The 19416-nt window shown below is 39.1% G+C and overlaps 2 protein-coding genes across 3 annotated transcripts; both read right to left on the reverse strand.

The window, feature by feature from the left end:
- Positions 1-1192: 1192 nt before the first annotated feature.
- LOC116049795 (carcinoembryonic antigen-related cell adhesion molecule 1-like) lies at positions 1193-2795 on the reverse strand. Of its 2 annotated transcripts, none has more exons than XM_031299768.1 (5): positions 2662-2795; positions 2258-2584; positions 1827-2099; positions 1456-1701; positions 1193-1360 (listed from the first exon to the last, which is right to left on the reverse strand). In XM_031299768.1, the coding sequence occupies exons 1-5, from the start codon at positions 2708-2710 to the stop codon at positions 1284-1286; spliced, it is 972 nt and encodes a 323-aa protein (XP_031155628.1). In that variant the 5' UTR covers positions 2711-2795; the 3' UTR covers positions 1193-1283. The 2 variants fall into 2 exon arrangements, with proteins under 2 accessions (XP_031155628.1, XP_031155629.1); XM_031299769.1 differs by having other exon boundaries at positions 2258-2581; positions 2662-2777.
- Positions 2796-8389: 5594 nt separating this feature from the next.
- On the reverse strand, positions 8390-17761 carry LOC116049785 (carcinoembryonic antigen-related cell adhesion molecule 5-like). Its single transcript, XM_036006734.1, has 8 exons — positions 17593-17761; positions 14404-14724; positions 13226-13504; positions 12589-12855; positions 11374-11652; positions 10918-11184; positions 9776-10048; positions 8390-8687 (listed from the first exon to the last, which is right to left on the reverse strand). Exons 1-8 carry the CDS (start codon positions 17636-17638, stop codon positions 8392-8394), a joined length of 2028 nt encoding a protein of 675 aa, XP_035862627.1. The 5' UTR covers positions 17639-17761; the 3' UTR covers positions 8390-8391.
- Between the last annotated feature and the right edge of the window lie 1655 nt (positions 17762-19416).

Below are 19416 nucleotides of genomic sequence, written 5' to 3' on the forward strand. Positions count from 1 at the left end.
AAGAACAAAGTATATAAAGTAGTTCTGTTATACAACACCTGAAATGTCAAGTAGTGTCAAGATTGATTCATTAAAGCTGAATCTGTTAGCAGACATGAGACCATCTCTGCTGTGGGGACAAATTCTACTGTTCTCTTAAGCAAGAGGCACCATTACAGCAATTAGTGATACTTCAGTTGTGTTAATATACAACACAACAAACCGAGGCAGCTGTTAATCATTAAACACAGCAATGAATGTCACAGATGTAGATTACTGAAGAACATTTTAAAAATAGTGCAGGGACAAAAGCAAATGTGAAGGACCACTGGTTAATTTGATCATGTATCATTCACAACTTTATTTTATGTGAAAATAACATTTAAAGAGACACAGCAAAAATGCTTAACACTAGGGGTGGGAATCTCTTGGCACCTTATGATTCGATTCCGATTCAGAGGCCAAAGATTCGATTCTAAACCGATTATCGATGCAACAATTTTTTAATGTACATTTCCATGCGTGATTTAAAAAAATATACATATAAATCTGAGTTTGCTACTCAGTTTGCTAATCACTTCCTAGACAAAGCAGCTAGACAAAGCTTAGATTTTGACATATACAATATTTGTTACACACAAGTTTTAATGAAATGTTTTGTCTACTGAGGTTTTTGTTTGGTAGTCGTTCCATGCTTAAGCCTTAAACGTGCTGGTGAAAGTCACCTTCTCTCCCAGTAATCTTCCAGGTCAGAGGCTCAGTCATGTTTAAAGGTGGAGAATTGGCTTCTTAGAACATGAAACATGAGGTGGTCAGATGTAATGTGATAAAGTAGATGAACAGCCTATATGTGTTTTGCCTAATTATTTTATGTATGTCTTATTAGATCATGTGTGTATATATACAAAAAAATGTTTTTCCTTTTGGCCATTTTTGTGTGTTTTTTTTCTGCCTAAACTCTAAGTTGTTGTCCATTATCCCATCCTCTTTCAGTCACTCTGTTTTCTGATTTGTACTTGTCTGGAGACAGTAACTTTTAAATAAAAATAAACACATTAAAAAAAAAAAAAAAAAAAAATCTTAAATAAAATAATCGATTATTAACTTATCAGAAACGATAATCGAATCGTTCTAGAGAGAATCGTGATGCATCTAAGAATCGATTATTTTTCCCACCCCTACTTAACACACACACACACACACACACACACACACACACATTGTCTAAAGTAAATCCAATTGTAGATCAAAATGAGCAAGCTTGTTATATAACATCTAGTATTTCCACAGACAATATACAGTCTTTAGACCGATATGAGTGCCACCGTGGTCAGGACAATGCAAAACATGGACATAGAACCACTGATGGGAGTGGAGGAGTCTAGATCAGAAAAAAAAACCTTACTTTTATTCTTTTCCATTTGCAATCACATATCAGAATAAACAAGTTAGAGTTATAAAAGAGAGCTTAAATACCATGCAGGTTGTGGAACACAGAGGCTTTCAGACCAGTGATAGGGTTATGGGCGGTGCAGGTGTACCTCCCCAGGTCCATCTCTTCCATCTCACGAATGTAGTGTACAAACCCGTGCATCATCATGTGTTTGAACGTCCAGAGGAAAGTTGCCTTAGGTAGGGAATCAGCAAAGCAGCTAAGAACAACACTCTCTTCCAGTTCTGCTCCTATTGGTGTCTGAACGATTATTGGTCTGTCAGGTCCATCTGAACAGATGAGAAAGAAGATAATGGTTATGAGATTGAAGAAAAAATAATTATAGGAGCTTGAGCACTTACTCAAAATGTAAAGATGGTGAAAAAAACATCATGGTACAATTGAAAGTACTTACAATAGACTTCAAGCCTGCATTTGGCCGTGTCAAAGCTGAAATCATTGCTAACGTTACAAAGAAACTCTCCCGTGTCTCTCCTGTTCACGGGGCTGATGGACAACACTCTGTTGCCATCGTGAAAACTGAATCCATCTCCAGAAACCAGAGGTTTTCCGTCCTTCATCCACACTCTAGACTTAAAGCTGTCAGCATCGCAGGTTAGGTTCAGGGAGGTTTTACCTTCTATTAAGTTTTCTGTGGGGCAGGCCATAGTGGGTTTCGACACTTTGGCTGTGCATAAAAATTGAAAAGAAAGCTAATAAGAGGCATTCTTAAAGCAGACATTTTGTTTCAGATTTATTCATTCTAAATTAGTTGGTATTACACAGGCATTATTTTCAATTCTTCCGAACATTAAATACAACATCAAATTATTTAGTCTTACTTACTCAGCACGTCCAGTTTAGCAGTTCCTTGAATCTGCCCTGCTCCATGTGGGATGATGATTAAGTCATATTCTCCGCTGTCCTTTTCAGTCAGGTTTCTAAGCACCAAAGATCCAGTAGATTTATCCAGGATGATCCTGTTCTCATAGCCTGGTCCCACTACATCTACACTGGTTGAAGTTATTACATTGGTGGTACCATTGAAGCTCCAAGTCAATGCCATAAATGGTTCAGCTGCCGGTTTTACAGATGTTGTGAAGGTCACACTCTGCCCTGCTACTTCACTAAGTAAGTCGACAGTGAGCACACCGGCTCCATAGCAAAGACCTGCTGAAATGTGAACATAGTTAGCCGACATTTCACAACCTGTAGTTCTAATGATGAATTTAAAACCATTAATACCTTACCTGAGGAGAGGAAGACAAGTATGGTTGACCTGAGAAACGTATAGTTCATGGTGTATTACTCAGTTTGGTCCTCCTGTAATGTTACCTGACTTCTGCCGTCTGAGTTTGTGCAACAGCGGAATAAGTGCCCTTGAAATTATCTGCAATAAATGAAACATGTCATCAAGATGTCGTCAGACTTGGCATGCCTACTTATTACCTCAATGTAACCCTTTGGGTTTATGGTAGCTCTCCAAACTTGCATAACAACTAATAAAAAAACAACTGCATGTTCAGGAATTATGAGTAATATTCACTTTTACCTCAGAGTTACTCCGAAGTTTTAGGAGAAAAAGTCTAAAGCAGGGTTTTCTTAATGTCTGGACCAGAGGCGTTGTTAGGCCTGGGCGTCCCCGGCTACAGCCCTCTCTTTCTCTCTTTTTTTTTTTTTTTTTACAAAATAAGTATAATAGAATAAAAAAGCCCCAGAATGGCACATGCAAATAAAGGAAACAAGTATTATCCAAGGCACTCGCAGTTCTTACATTTTTGTTGTAGAACTCATGGTAGAACTGTGACTTTGTCTGGTTTATTTTTCCAAGGCGAATAAAACCGGCAGCTACGTGCGGGGTCTGACCAGCATGACGTATTTGTTGCTATCACCTAGCAACCGTCTCTATTCAATTTCAATTTCAATTCAATTTTATTTATAGTATCAAATCATAACAAGAGTTATCTCGAGACACTTTACAGATAGAGTCGGTCTAGACCACACATTATAATTACAAAGCCCCAACAATTCCAGTAATTCCCTCAAGAGCAAGCATTAGCAGTGGCTATTGCGACAGTGGCGAGGAAAAACTTCATTTCAGGAAGAAACCTCGGCAGACCCAGACTCTTGGTAGGTGGTGTCTGACGGTGCCGGTTGGGGGTGTGATGAACAGTGGCAATAATAGTCACAAAGATAATGGAACTAAACAGTCACTACAATGGTAGTCGTAGTAGTTTGTGTCATAGTAGGGCACAGCAGGGCGTTACGGGGTGTAACGTGGCACAACAGAGCATGGGTGGACGCACTGGATGCGGCAGGACGCAGCCGGACACTGCAGGGAATTGCAGAGCGTAGCAGGGTGTAGCAGGTCCATAGCGACAGCTGCACCCTGGACCCAGGTGTTGGTGCCACCCTAATCCAAGGCGATATTCTGGGTGAAGAAGAAATATAAGGACTCCGCGGAGTAAACTCCCCAGAGCTAGGTTAGTAACAGGCATTTCTGGGAGAAGGATGCACACAAAGGAACCAAATGAAAAGAGTGATGAGAGAGCAGCTCATTGTGTCATAGGAAGGAAGGAAATTCCCCAGCAGTCTAGAATTATAGTAACATAACTAAGAGAGGCAGGCTAAAGAGAGGAGCCTGGTCGGGCTAGAACTCTCCCCAACCGGATCGGGCTGTATGGCCTGCCTTCCTCTACTCTCACTATTTTCTTTATTATATGATAGGTAGATTTGATGACTATGAGGAGAAGCAGAGATGTGAGGAAAGTTGTGAAAGGTGAAATTTTCGGAGGAATCGTAGCCAAATCAGTCTAATACATTGATGCTATTTACACAAAGTTTAGTGCAATACTAATGATTCCTGTACCGTGACGTTTACAGTCTATGGTTCAGACTCAAACACATGGAGCTCTGAAGTAAACCTGCTTTAGTGTCCAGTCTTTTTTTTTTTTTTTTTTTTTTAAAGATGATTTTAAAAATGTATTTATATAAATTATTTATTGACAGGACAGCTGAATAAATGAAAGGAGAGAGAGGGGGAATGACATGCAGCAAAGGGCCGCAGGTCAGAGTCGGAGTATATATATATAGATATAGATACAGACAGACAGATCCTGCGCTTACAAAACGTTGACCCATTGTTGCCTCGTTCCCCCCCCCCGATCAGAGAAGAACTTTTCTTTCAGGCCTATCCCACACTCCCTTTCTAATGTCTAATTACTGTAAGTCCAGATGGCCTCTCATAACCCAGGGAAAAGGGGCAACAATGGAGCGACATGAACTCTAAAAACCTCTTCTTAACACTTTCACAAAATATATTCTAACACTGTACCGAACTATAGGTGTGAAAGCGCCCTTAAACAACTTGTCCTTGCCTACCAAATACCACTTCAACTAAGTTGCAACTGAAACCAAAGTTAGGCACTTGCTCATCACACTTCTACCCTTTTACAGTATGTAGTAAAGTTACAGATTTTTTTAGCACTCATTCCTTTGCTTATTCCCTGTTCTAGCTTCAGGGAGAGTTTAACTTTCAGGAAGATATCCTGCTCAGTAAATCACATCAATAACACTTTGCTCAACATCTTTTTTCCACCATAGTGCCAGAACAAGTTACACCACAGGAGGGCAGCATAATGCAGCTTTTGCCATGGAAGTGTTGTGCAGATTCAAAGGATGTATATCAATATTCAGACATTTAGCAACTTAGCACTTTGGAAGATTTTCAGTTGAACCTATAATAATTACAGCTGCCATAGCACGGCATTTATAAAGAGTACTGTCAGTCTATTAGCTCTAGTTAATTATGTTGGGACCACAGCAAGGAAGAATCAAACTGGATATTAAATATTATCTTGTAAACAGAGGATTCAGAGCAGCGGCCTCTGAGATAAAGAAGTCATGACCAAAAGGTGGTCATCCTGAACAAAGAGCACTGTTTAAACTGATCTGAAACAAAGAGCACTGTTTAAACTCACCAGGTAACAAAGAGCATGTGACCTGCTCAAGAACACTGATTTCCGATCGGACCACGGACCAACTGACCGGGGGAATAAATACGCTGAGAACTGACTAAACTTCGTCTTCCACTGGTGGCTCGCGCTGCTGAAGGAAGCGCGCAAGCGCTTGTGCTAAAAACTTCTACTTTCTGGCGAAAGTGGATTTATCTCTCGGTGTTCTGAAGAACACTACTGGATCCTGGAAACACGCACCTCGTGTTTCAAAACTGCAAAAGAGAACACCTTTTCTCTACAAGGAAATCGGACTACACAACGCCGCTCTTTCCTTCATCGAAGTCGACTGAACTGCTCCAAACCCTGCCCGGTGGAGTTGTTTCGTTAACCCTGGCCAAGTGGTTAACCCGTTTCTGTCCTACGTGGAAAATCCGCCGGACAAACCTAACGGACTACATACAGTAGGGCTTAGTGTTCTGGGCAGAGAGAGAGAACATAGTATGTTTATTAATGTGTAAAGGGCTAATGTTGCCATTTGTTTACCATTAATGTGATCTGATTAATACAGTGCTATTGATGCACGTTTTGATTTATTAATCTGATTGAACCGCCAAGTCCAATCCATTTGCTGTGAATGTACTCTGATCACAGTGCATTGTTGATATGTTATGTTGATATTGCAGCTAGCTTGTTAAAACTGTAATTGCTACCTGCTAACTCCCTTTTCATGGAGTTTTAGTTATTGTACTGAGTGAGAGAATCAGGTTTTTCAAAGTGTCTTTCTTTCTCTAAGGGGCTTTCTTTCTCCTTTCGCTAACACACACACACCACACGTATGGACATATAGCTACACACACGCGCTCAGGTGAACAGCTGACCAAACAGCGAGTCACATAACCCGCAGAGCGCACACCGCTCCACAACGGCGCTCCTGTGTGTCCCTGTGTTTGCCCTACGTTAGTTAGAGAGCTAACTGGCTAGCCTAGCCACGTGGAGCCTGCAACGCAGCCCACTGCCGCCCTCTTGGGGCTAACTAGCTTTTGTGCAGCTAACGCCTAGCTCCAAGGAGCTAACGGCTAGCTAATCTGGGCGTAACCAAGCAACCACGGGTTTCGCCCCTCCCCCTCCTATTTTCACACACACACACACACACACACACACACACACACACACACACACACACACACACACACACACACACACACACACACACACAGACATGGTCACTACATGTCTGTCGTTTGCTTTGTTTTGTTGTACTTAAAAGAAACGTATATTGGTTTTAATTGATCAAAGGATTATTGATTGGCCATTGATAATTTTGAAGTTAATAAATTCTACTATACTTTAATTAGCGGTTGTTTGTGATTATTTGTGTACCTACTGTAATAACAAGCTGGTTGAACACAGTCTGTGCTCGGACTCACACTTCCTTTTGTCTCTTTAAGAATACCAGATAGATTAACCAAGTTAAGGTCGGTATTTTAAAGGGAAAAATATCACTAATGAGACTATTTCACAGATCAGTGTTGGCCCCTGAAGTTTCAGGGTGGTGCCCCGTTTTGATTTTGTTGATTTGATAGTTATTAATAACCATATTCATAACTTTATTAATATTGATAAACATCTTTGATAATATGCCAATAACTAGATCTGTACCCTACCGGAACCCAACAATTAGCTTTCACTGAGTAAACTCCAGAGGCACAATTTTAGTAAAACATTAACATTTTAATTAAAGTATACAATATACAGCTTTATTAAAATACTATCAACTCTAAGCCCTTATTTCCACAGTTGGCAGTTTTCAATAAAAACATTTTTTATTTTGATGTATCTTGTTTTACATATCTTCTCCATAATGTCTTATCTCAACCCAATATGTTTCCATTTTCGTTTAGAATGTTGTGTTTAGACACAGTAGGAGATCAGGAAAATAAAACAAGCATTAGATATACACTTAAATTCACAAAGTAAACAAAATGCATAAAAAACTAGAAGGGCACTCTGAGAGCGCAGACCTCCGACAAGGTATGCCCTATCTCACAATGTTAATGTAGTCTGAATGTTCCCCGTCGGGAAATATTTCTTCCAGTTGTTCCAACACCACATGAATGCAGCACAAACGCGTTCTCGCAATATTAATGAAAGTGAATCATAATTTGTGCATCTTTCCCGTGAATTGGATCTGCTCCATAATGTAATGGATTTTTCCTTTGCCCACGCTAAACCTATCCACCAAGTTTCATTAAAAATCGGGCCAGTAGTTTTTCCGTAAACTTGCTGACAGACAAACAAACCAACAAACAAACAAACAAACACATGAACCAAACATAACCTCCTTGGCGGAGGCAATTTCATTGCTTCAATTATATAAACATCAGAATCAAATTAAAACACATTCACCACTGTTTAATAGTTGAAACATTATTATGTTTTACTTTACATGCAAAAAGGCAGAAAATCTATTTTCAAATAAATATTTTTTATATTAACAATACATCACGTTACAAAAGGACTCAGAGTGTCAAACTCTTAGAGAATTATCATCAAACTCCAGCCCTATGGAGCTCTTTATTCTATATTAGCTCTTTATTTTGGGTTTGAAGAAATGTCACTATAAACTAAAGATAGCAGAGAAAATGTGTCAATTAAAAACAAATATTGACATTCATTAATATTTTCTTTTCTTCAGGCTGGTTATGATGTTTCAAGTTTGGTTATTTTCTGATCATCTGCTGGACAAGAAGTGAAAAGGAGGGACATGTCACTGCTTTGATCAACTCTACTGTATGTGATAATCAACTGTCTGTCAGTAATCGTTGGCCTATAGTAGGCTTTTCACGTAAACTAAAGTTATTTATTATGATAATAATACAATATTACAACCAATGGGTGCTTTTCCCTTAAAAAAACATGAATCATTTTTCACTAAATAGGAAGAATTAGTTAAAAAATTATATCGTTGAGTTTACAAGTTCTCATATACCTCTGAAGTGTACTCACTGTGGGTTAATCACAATATTAAACCGTATCAACAAAATCTGCAATCAACACCATCTCTGTACCTGTTACAGACAATCCATGGACTGCAGTCGATGTTCTCTCAGTTATACTATTCATCACTTGACAGGTGTAGCTGCCACTGTCAGAGAGTTTAGTGTTGTCTTTAGTGAACTCAGCAGAATTATGTATCTCTGTCCCATTCAGTTTCCAGGTGTAAGTAGCAGATGGTGTGGAATCAGCAGAGCAGGTTAATGTGAAGGACTCCCCCACATGTATCTCACTTGGACCTGTGATTTTAACATGTTCTGGGCCATCTGAAAAAACAATATTTGAATGTTCTTACAGCAGCACAAATAATGAAGAATATAAAAACTTGTTCAATAATTGATAGGGGTGGGACGAGACACCCAGCTCACGAGACGAGACACGAGATTGGGTTCACAGGATCAAGACAAGATTTTAACACTATTTTTACAGAAAACTTCAATGAAGAAATAAGACTGGAAAAGTAGTCCTTTTATTCAATTGAAAGTCACAAAATGAAAAACGAGCACTGAATGGTTTTGCCACAAACTCAAATGACTGGCTTCGTAGTTGTCCTCAATTTAGGTTATCCTGTACGTCTCATCTCCGGTTATTCCTGCATCCACCGTGTGTTTGTGTGTGTGTGTGTGTGCGCGCGTCAGTCACGGGGGAAACTAAGCAGCAGCCCCTCCCACTGCAGAGAGCTGACAGGATTGAAACAGCAGCAGCTTTCAGAGACTTTAGAGTGAAAAAAACGTTACAGCGTACATTGATGTTAAAATGTATACAGGTTGGCTGGACGGTCTGAAATGTTTTGTTTTTCGCTATACGTTTTGTTGGTAAATGTGAGATGTTCGAGTCACACACATCTCGTCTTCATATCAAACAAGGAAATGAATTTGGCAACGTACGTGTGTTACGTCAACCCGTTCTCACTCCTGCTTGGTCAGTGGCTCTCAGAGTCACATACTGATACAAAGTCATATCAATATCACATACTGTCACATACTTATACAAAGTCTGGCACGTGGGACTGCTGTGATTAGTTGAAGTCGCGGGAAACTCCGGTTATTGGTAAAATTTGTGGAAAAGTTGCGGTGATTGGTCAAAATTGCGAGTCGCACCACATTCACGGTGATTGGTTGAATTCGCGTGAGTTGTTGTGATTGCGACATCACGAAATCCTGGACTGCATAGTCCTCATAAATCCACCAGGGAAAGCCGAAGGTAACGGACACCTGAACAATCTCGGAAATGAAATGTCGTTGATATTGACTAATAATTGACTTAAAAATCTAAAAACAGTTACAGTAGTAGGCTACACTGTTGTTTACGATGCTCATAATTTTGAACAGTAAATGTACAGTTTGTTACCTACAGTAGACAACCATGGTGTATTTAGCTTCATCGTTACTGAGGGGGTTGCTGATTTTACAGGAATATTCCCCACTGTCTGTTGATTTAAGGCTGTTAAAAGACAGCACTTTGTTCTTGTCATAAAGGTTCATGTTTCCAGCCAGAGTCAGATCTGAGCCATCCTTCATCCACTTTCTGGTAAAGACAGAGCCAGCAGCATCACAGGTTAAGTTGACAGAGATCCCCTCAATCATCAGGTTTGTTGTTGGTGTGACAAAAGCACCTGATATCATCTCTGTTGGGCAAACTAACTGAAAGTTGACTACTTAAAACAATACAAAAAGAACTTAAGAACAGTTAATCATTGTAAAGGGCAAACATAACTACTGTTTCCTGAATAATGTATACAAAAATTGTCTGACTGTCCACACTGTTATTTTAACATTTGTGGTGTTGAATAACCTATACCTCAGAAATATCATCTACATGAGAGGAACATAACAGCTACATAATATTGAGTTCTTATTCAGTGTTTCAGTTCACACACTGGAAACATAGAAGAAAACTGTTTCATTGAAACCACAAAATTCTTTAACTATTGACTCATGACCTTTGTTATGTAATGTGATTTCCAATTGATCAAATGTAATTGTTTCAAAGTTTTGACCCCAAGTCTTAATATAGCATGACTTCTGTAAACACAACATTGACACAATCACTGTTTAAGCAAACATTAATGTTACACACAGAGGACATACAGAGCAACATTTAGAGTTTCTGTATACCTGGTAAGTGTAAGTCTAACATTCACTGTCCTTTTAGCTTTTATGTCTCCACCAACTCCTAATGGAAAAATCCATCTCTTCAGCTGCTAAATGTTGCACTTTCCTCACCAGCTAGTTGCTAACTCGGTCTGTCTGTCATTTTGCACTGGGCAGGTACAATAGTGTACAGTGGGTTTTGCTGACAACAACTGCCTGCTACCAAAAACAATGCTATAAGACTGAACCCAACTGTCTCTTTTTATATAGTCATTTAATATTAAGACGCACTGATTTGAATACACACTTTGCCAATACAGATTACGCAGATGGTCAGTTAAGTGCCATCTGTCGGACTCATCTCATTAAACTATATCCACCAAACTTCTTAATTCAAACTTACCCAGTACAGAGACAGCTGAAGGCTGAGATGTTTCATATCTCAGAGTTTTGTCATTAAAGGCCTGACAGCTGTGGTTCCCACTCTGACTCATCTGAATGTTCATCAGTCTGAGCTCTGGTCCAGTATCAGACAGCAGGTCTCCATTCAGAAACCAGTGAAACAGGGCAGCAGGTTTGGAGACAGCTGAGCACATCAAGGTGACGTTTGAACCTCTGCCATAATATTCTTGTGATGGAGATATTGTCAAATTAATATTTTCTGGGCCATCTATGGTATGCATATGGGGAGTAAAACAAACGGAGAAAAATCACCAAAAAGTAATATTAGCAGCTTGAAGAAAGTGCTATGTGACATGTAGCTTCCCTTAGTGTGAAGCATCGTTATATCTTCAACTTTGAAGCATCCATTTAGTGCAGCATAAAGAGTATGCACATATACTGTAAGTGAATAACTCACAGTTGATGGAGAGGTTTACTGGATCACTGGTGCCATTACTGACAGGATTAAACACACAACACCTGAATGGTCCCTGGTCATAGCGGGTCACGTTAACTATAGTGAGAGTGGAGCCTCCATCAGTGAGCTGAACTCTGTCACTGGCTGTAACCTCAGAGCTGCTGTTCAGCCAGAGGAAAGAGAGAGAGGATCCAGAGGAGGAGCAGGACAGACGGACAGAGCTGTTGAACTCCACCAAGTCTGTGGTGTTTACAGTTACCAAAACATTGGCAACACGCGCTGTGGGTGGAAAACACAGTGGTTTTATACTGGCCACCTTTCTTGCCTAAGAAAGGGAAAATTGTTCAGCAGAGGGGAGAAATGTCGAGAGTGGGAATGCTACTATGTTAATGATACTATGAGTAATCGTGGCTTTAAACAAAGGTTGCTATGCAAGTTAGACATATTCATGTAGTCCAGAGAATGTTAATTTATCCGTGATCCTGCCGTTATTGTTTTTTTAAAGTTTACATTTATATTGATGGTCTTTCATCTTAACATTTTACAACGGCAAGGCATAGAGTATCAGTCATGACTGTCACCAGATTACTCGGCATGTTTTATTATATCTTATCTTATCCGTTGCCTAGTGCTTGGTGCAATATTTAACTAGTGTTGGCTGACCTTGCTAGTTAATCTTGCCCAATTAGCCAGAACCACACTGACCATAGAAATACAAGAGTTGAACTCTTTGTTAGCCTATAAATCAGACTGAACAGCTCTGATTGGACAAATTGGAGATGTGAAAGGTGATATAGTCTGTGACCAGACTAGATTACTGTAAAGCTATTGCAGTTATAACAAATAATGTGTATTTACATGGTGAATGTAATGTGATTATCTTTAATGTGTGTGTGTGTGTGTGTGTGTGTGTGTGTGTGTGTGTGTGTTAGTTGTATCTGCTTGCTACAGATGTTGCTGTGCTACTGGCATCTCCAGGAAGTGATTTTTCTGACCTCAGATATTTTTCAATCTGAGCCTCAGTTGTCTCTGTACAAACTTCAAATTTCAGACACTTCTTAATGCAAACGTATGAAGAGTAAGTATTGTTTCATGTTCCACAATTGTTTAGCACACCTTTTTATATTTTAGAAAGATTTTGTATGATACTATCTTAGGTACTTCCCATCTTTTCTATCCATATTTATTGATGCAAAACCTTTCATTCAAACTTACCCAGTACAGAGACAGCTGCAGGCTGAGATGTTTCAGATCTCAGAGTTTTGCTGTTAAAGGCCTGACAGCTGTAGTTCCCACTCTGACTCATCTGAATGTTCATCAGTCTGAGCTCTGGTCCAGTATCAGACAGCAGGTCTCCATTCAGAAACCAGTGAAACAGGGCAGCAGGTCTGGAGACAGCTGAGCAGGACAGGGTGATGTCTGACCCTTCCACATGGTATTCTTGTGATGGAGATATTGTCAAATTAATATCTTCTGGGCCATCTGAATGTGGGGGGAAAAACAGCAACAAGTTAGTATGCACAACTGCATTATCACACATCAAGTCATCAGAAAAAAAACCTCTGTATGATGTAATGTAACAGAACAGCCCAGCAATAAACACTTTCTAAATTAAACTGACTTGATAATAATTAAGTCCACACTGTGCTGTAGTTTGCAGTGATATTGTACTGCATTATGTTAGGTTGAAAAATGTGTTTCTAATCATTTGTAAAACCCATGGAGGAACAAAAAGACAAACAAACCAGGCAATTACACTTCTCACTAATCCGACAATAATCTAAACTCTCTGTCTCTGTTCGCATTCAGATGTTGTCAGATAAAGAGCTGAGCATGTAGGTTAGTAACTCACAGCTGATGGAGAGGGTTATTGGATCACTGGTGCCATTACTGACAGGATTGGACACACGACACCTGAATGGTCCCTGGTCGTAGCGAGTCACCTTAACTATAGTGAGAATGGAGCCTCCATCAGTGAGCTGAACTCTGTCACTGGCTGTAACCTCAGAGCTGCTGTTCAGCCAGAGGAAAGAGAGAGAGGATCCAGAGGAGGAGCAGGACAGACGGACAGAGCTGTTGAACTCCACCAAGTCTGTGCTGCTGGCAGTTGCTGTTACATTGGAGACTGGCTCTGTGAATGAAAAGGAAAATGGTTTCCAATTTGCCCCAAACTAAGAAAGGTATAATAGAAGGAAACACTGCAGTGGCTGGGAATAAATCTCATGTTTATAATGAGATGTTGAGTATTCATGGCTGCACATTGAACACTTCTGCCACTACAAAAAAGCGTCTAATGACAACAATATTAAAACTATAAAGGTTATAAAATGCTTCTCACAAAAGAGGGAAATTTCATCTTTGTTGATATTATGTATCTAACTAGCACTGTTTCAGGCTGTACTTTTTGTGGTTGCTCTGTAGAATACATTTTAAATATAATGTCCAATTTAACACCATCAGAAAGTATAACCATAAAACTCAATGTCTCTGATACTGTCTCAACAAAAGCTAAATATGTACAGACTGTACAGGTGCACCCAAAAACTGAACTCAGTGTATCCTTTATATGTTTTTTAAACATATTGTTGATAGCAGGGCTTACAGTTACACAACTTAAAATAGAACTCTTGCTTATCGTCATCAGTGGCCAAGTAAAATTACCAAAGCCTTTATTATAATGCAGATATTGGAAGACTTTAAATGTCATTATCAGTGAGAAACCATCCCATCATGTACACAGTGAAGTAATTTGAGCCTGAAAGTTTATTCTTCACCTGGAAAAACAGTAGTTTGACAAAAAAAAGAAATATTCACTTATGGTCCACTTACTTTTAACCACAATTCAGAGTTTTTTAAATATTTATTTTGTCTTAGTATTGTGTAATTATAATGTTATGTAATACAAATCTGAATTCTGGTCTCAGTATAAATCTGATTTGAAACCACTGAACACAGTTATTTTGCTTTTTTTTTTTTTTTCTTTGCCTAATCTTTACTCAGCACTGAAAGAGATGTCAAACATTTGCTCACCAAGTACGTTCAGTGTTGTGCTCCCTCCCTTCACTGGTTCTCCAAATGGAACGATGCTCACACTGTATTCTCCACTGTCATTAAGAGCCAGATTCCTGAGCTCCAGAGATCCAGTAGACATGAAGAGGGTGATCCTGCCTTCATACTCTGGTCCAGTTTTGTTTACACCACTGGAAGTGATTATATTTTTAGTACCAAATGTCCAGACCACTGATAGAAATGGTTTGTCTGATGGAGTCAGTGTTGTAGTAAACATCACTGTTGCTCCCACAGCTGCGTTTAGAGGACCGTCTGGCAACACACCAGCTCCTTTGGTTAAACCTGGAGGAGAGAGTTTAAATCTTAATTTTAAATCATATTTCAGCTCAAGGTCAGGTTCACAAAACATAAAACTGCAGTAGACAAAACAATTACCTGTTCTCTCTAGTATGCACAGAGAAGCATCATAACTAGGGGTGTAACGGTTCACAAAATTCACGGTTCTGTTCAATACGAGTCAGTGGTGTCATGGTTTGGTACGTTTTCGATACAGCAAAAAGAAAGAAATGCCAGAGAAATTGACATGATTTGTACAATTGTTTTATTTATTAAAACTAACATAAAGTATGATCTTTTATACTTTGAACAATGACAGAGCTATATTTGACCCATCTCCTGGGGTGTCTTCTTAGCAGCATATAAAACAAAAACAGCCCCTTATAAAAATATACATGTTACAGTCAGGTAGCTTTGTGTAGCCATTGACGTCCAGTCGTCTGCTGTCAGAGTAACAGCTGGTGCTTTGGACAATTGGTTCTCTATTTGGGCTTTTGTTTTTTGTACAAAGCAGGAAATACGGTCTGGCTGAAATGGGCTCGTGAAGAATTAGTGTAACGGAGCTTAATTACTTTAACCATGTTCATAAAACCTGCGTTTTCCACTACAGAGTAGGGTCTCATATCCACGGCTATAAATGTACCAATCGCCGCAGTGATGTCTATTGTCCTGTTTGAATCAGTTGGAAATTGCTGCGGGGATAGTTTGTAGCGTGTGTGTTGCTTCTTGTTTTCGTCTAGTTCCAGTTATTGACACACTGAGGTGATGTCGGCGTAAATGAGTTGACATGTTTGTAGTATTCCCACTGGTGTAGCCTATTCTCGGGTAGCAGATTCGACATACCGTTATTTTTTTATCCACCACTCTCTTGCCATCACCCTCATAACTTACAGGGAAAGCAAAGTGGCTCCAAACGCCAGACCTGTTGGTTATTGGAGGATCTTCTAATTCTGGTCTGGTAATAGTCACATTAAAGTTACTAGCCATAATGCAACGAGCTAGTTCAGTGTAGCATGTCTGACTGGAGTAGAGTGTTATTCTTTGGGAGTGGGAGGGGCAGACAGCACGTTGCCTGTTACGTCGTTTGGGCTTCCTTGTTGAGTGCAGCGGCACTGAGAACATTATATTTCACACAATTTAAGCTCTTTTTTTTCTAAATGAAATAGGATTAGTTCAACGAATCGTTCGGTTTGTAATGCGTACCTAATCGAAAGCCTCGTACCGAACGGTTCAATATGAATACATGTATCGTTACACCCCTAATCATAACTCTGTCACGGGGGAGGCGAAGCTTGGACCCAAAAGCAGAGAAGACGGAGCACTGTAGCGTTCAAAGATTTAATTAAGCAAAAGGTACAACAAAAAGTGTTATGAAGAAACGGGCAAAATATGTTTCCAAAATAATGAGGAGTACAAATGACCAGGAACACGGAAACAAACAGGAACACCGACAAACATACCAGACCAGACAAGAGAAGCACAGAACAGAACAATGATCCGACAAGAGACAAAGAAAGCACAGAGACTAAATACACAGGATAATGAGGTTAACAAGGGACAGGTGACACAAGGGATCAGGAACAGGTAAAACACATTAGGGCTGGGCAGACAATCACAAAGGCAGGAAACGTTTATCCGTGTTTTTTGCCCCCAACGGCTCCTTCCAGGCAGCGCTGCCTGGAAGGCACTAGGATTAGGCACTGGTCATGGTTAGGGTTAAGGTTAGGGTTATGTGCCTTGGAGGCAGCGGTCGCAGCGCTGCCTGGAAGGAGCAGTTGGGGGTAGGAAACGCAAGGCAGGAAGTAAAACTAGAAAAGACTAGGGAGAAAACAGAATACTACAAAATAAAACAGGAAACACTACACACTCACAAACGTGACAAACTCTTTTCATAGCTCAGTTGTAGCTTTATAGTTTTTTTTAAAGCAAAAACCTCTGAATAAAGTTACTGTAAGGTGATTGTTAAATTGCTAACCAGCTAAATTAGCTGACATGTTTACACAGCAGGTTGTCAGAAAAGCCATTAAGTGTCTTCTTCAACCCCTAATGTGAGGAAATGTATTTCTTCCCACTGAAAATTAAACAATCCAACAGTGTAAGAAACATAGATAAATAAACAACATCATAGATTTCATATCTAAAACAATTATATGGGGGAACTGCTTCCTAGTGGAGAGAGAACTCACTTGAAATTACTTCCCTTTATAAATATATTATTTACTAGTAAATCATTTTTTTGAAGACTGGTGACTTTTCCTATAATGTATAATCCTGTAATATATGTATACAGTATAGCGGCTGTGCTTCTTCTGTGTGTATTTTCTGATACCTGTTCTTATAGTACTCATACTGTGAAACAGTGTGTGCTGCAACAACATTTGATGTGCGATGGAAGTACTGGGCTCCACTTGTCGGAGTTCGGAAAAGACTTCATTTGATGATGACAGTAGTAGAAATTATTTAGACTTATCAAACAAAATTCCATGATACAGAAAGGTCTGAGAGCAGAATGCAGTGTTACGCTACACTAAATGTATTGCATTCTGTTGTAAATGGCATTTTTTCGGTGCTGCATTGTGGTTTAGATATTTTTGTTAAGTGGCTTCATTTGATATTGGTATTTCACAAGTTGCCAGCTAACAGGGATATATTCATCCACAGAATCTGCATACTGAACTATTGTGTAAATGCATTGATATTACTACCGCTGAGAAGCTCCTATTGTACCATCCTATGTCAACAAAATTGTACAAACCATTTATAGTTATCTCCCAACTCTTTCTGACACTGTTAAGCATCAATAATTAATGGCTACATTTTGATAAATAAGTGAATAAATCCTTTTATCGGCTGTATCTAGTGGTAAGAGCTCACCTGAGATCACTCCCAGCAGGATGAAGTGTATCACAGCTATTTCCATTGTATCTGCAGTATCAGAGGAGGAAAAGAGTGATCACACTCCTTCACTTTGCCTTTGCTAATTTCAAAATAACGTATGCTGATATCAATATATGAAAGTAGAACAAGGAAGTACTGTGCAGTGGGGGTTGTCCCATCCTCATACCTCTGAAAGGTTCACTTACCCACTGCTTTTCACCATGTTAATCATTAACAATGTACGCAACAAGCAACTTTGGGAAATATTAGTAATGAATTAAAAGCTGACTTCTTGTGAAGGAGTTCTGTTTGTATTATGCTCAAACAGCAACAACTATCACAGTTTGAGTCTTACCTGCATTATACAGTTTCTAATAGTTAGATAACGTTAATTAACTCGTTAACTAATCCTCGTTTTTCTGGCTAATGTTAGACAGTTTACACGGTAACATCAGATACATATACATTACAGTGTTACTGCTTTTCATAAAAGTTGGATTATGTACAGGCTTTAGAAGTCACACCAATTGTATATTTGGCAATGTACATTTGCTTCTATTTTCTAATTGCAATGTTTCACTTCTTTGAATTACTTCCCTGTTGGCTCGAGGCCTTTCAGGGAGGTATGCTGACAGAGAAAGCACCATATCATTTTATAACATTTTACTGACATTTACTGTACCGTAAACTTGTCCTGAATTATTCTGATGATCACTTGTGGGAAAAGATTGAGATATTTTTTACAAGCCAGAGTCTGCATGCCTGTTGGACAGACTTCAAAACTTAAAGTAAGGCATTTATTGTACCTGTAGATATCCATCAAATAATCACTTAGGCAGACTCCTTTTTTGTAGGCTATCAACTATTGTTTATGTTTCAAGTGAAGCTGGAGACAAATATCTTGGTATTGGTTAGTTTTTTTAGTCATGGTAGAGTTTGGGATTATCTTGGCTGCAGACCTTCTCTTTGTGTGATAATAAAGTTTAACTTTGTTATCATGGAATTAAATTAACAAAACATGTATATCTCTGTTGATCTTTCAGCTGTTCCTGGTGCACCAACTGATAACATAAATAAATCTTTCCACCAATGCAAGGTCATTACTTCACCGTTGTACTGACAAGCTCAAGGTGTATTAATGGCAGTCTTGACAGATACCATTGAAAGGTAAATTAAATATAGTTAAATAAATCATATTTTTCATTTTGTAAAATGCTAAAATAAATATGAAAATGAATCCATAACTGACGAGCTGTAACCTCAACTGGAATCACACAGTATACACGTGGAGTCAAATCTGACACCTCACCAGGGTCAAACATTATGTTCAAGCAAAACAACTGAATCACATACAGAGAATATTTCCCCTCAGATATCTGCACTTTGCATAGACTGTTGCACTGTACAAACAGAAAGCTATAATATGTGGTGAATGCAAGCTAATAGGCCAGCACTGTGCCGTCTGACCTCAGTAATGGCAATACCTGGTTGTTTATTAACCACTGCTAAAGTGCTTTGACGTAAATTAGTCCTCTTGCAACTCAGGAAATAAGAACACAAAGCATTTTGAATAATGTATTTGTGAAAGACCCTGAGAGCAAGATTATATATATTTTTATATTTATGTGTGTGTGTGTGTGTGTGTAGCGCAAGAAGAGATTCTCCTCTGCATTTTATTAATTGCAGCACTAAACAAGGAAGTAGGCTACTCTAGTATCGATTTATGACCATTATAGGACAAAGTGTGTTAAATGTTTAATATCATAAAGTTAGGTTTTGCTATTCGCTTCCTGACTCATTTTAACAAAGAAAGAGAGTGGT

The sequence above is a fragment of the Sander lucioperca genome, chromosome 10 (assembly GCF_008315115.2).
Source record: "Sander lucioperca isolate FBNREF2018 chromosome 10, SLUC_FBN_1.2, whole genome shotgun sequence".
NCBI lineage: Eukaryota > Metazoa > Chordata > Actinopteri > Perciformes > Percidae > Sander > Sander lucioperca.

What these genes read in the sequence shown, in the direction of transcription:
- LOC116049795 (XM_031299768.1), bottom strand. Translation starts at nt 2,710, where the DNA reads ATGAACTATACGTTTCTCAGGTCAACCATACTTGTCTTCCTCTCCTCA. An exon ending in ACTTGTCTTCCTCTCCTCAG is followed by an intron (nt 2,585 to 2,661) that starts GTAAGGTATTAA and finishes TTCACATTTCAG; the next exon opens with CAGGTCTTTGCTATGGAGCC. An exon ending in TGTGTTCCACAACCTGCATG is followed by an intron (nt 1,361 to 1,455) that starts GTATTTAAGCTC and finishes TTTCTGATCTAG; the next exon opens with ACTCCTCCACTCCCATCAGT.
- LOC116049785 (XM_036006734.1), bottom strand. Translation starts at nt 17,638, where the DNA reads ATGGAAATAGCTGTGATACACTTCATCCTGCTGGGAGTGATCTCAG. An exon ending in TGCAGCTGTCTCTGTACTGG is followed by an intron (nt 11,653 to 12,588) that starts GTAAGTTTGAAT and finishes TTCCACCCACAG; the next exon opens with CGCGTGTTGCCAATGTTTTG. An exon ending in ATACACCATGGTTGTCTACT is followed by an intron (nt 8,688 to 9,775) that starts GTAGGTAACAAA and finishes TTGTTTTTTCAG; the next exon opens with ATGGCCCAGAACATGTTAAA.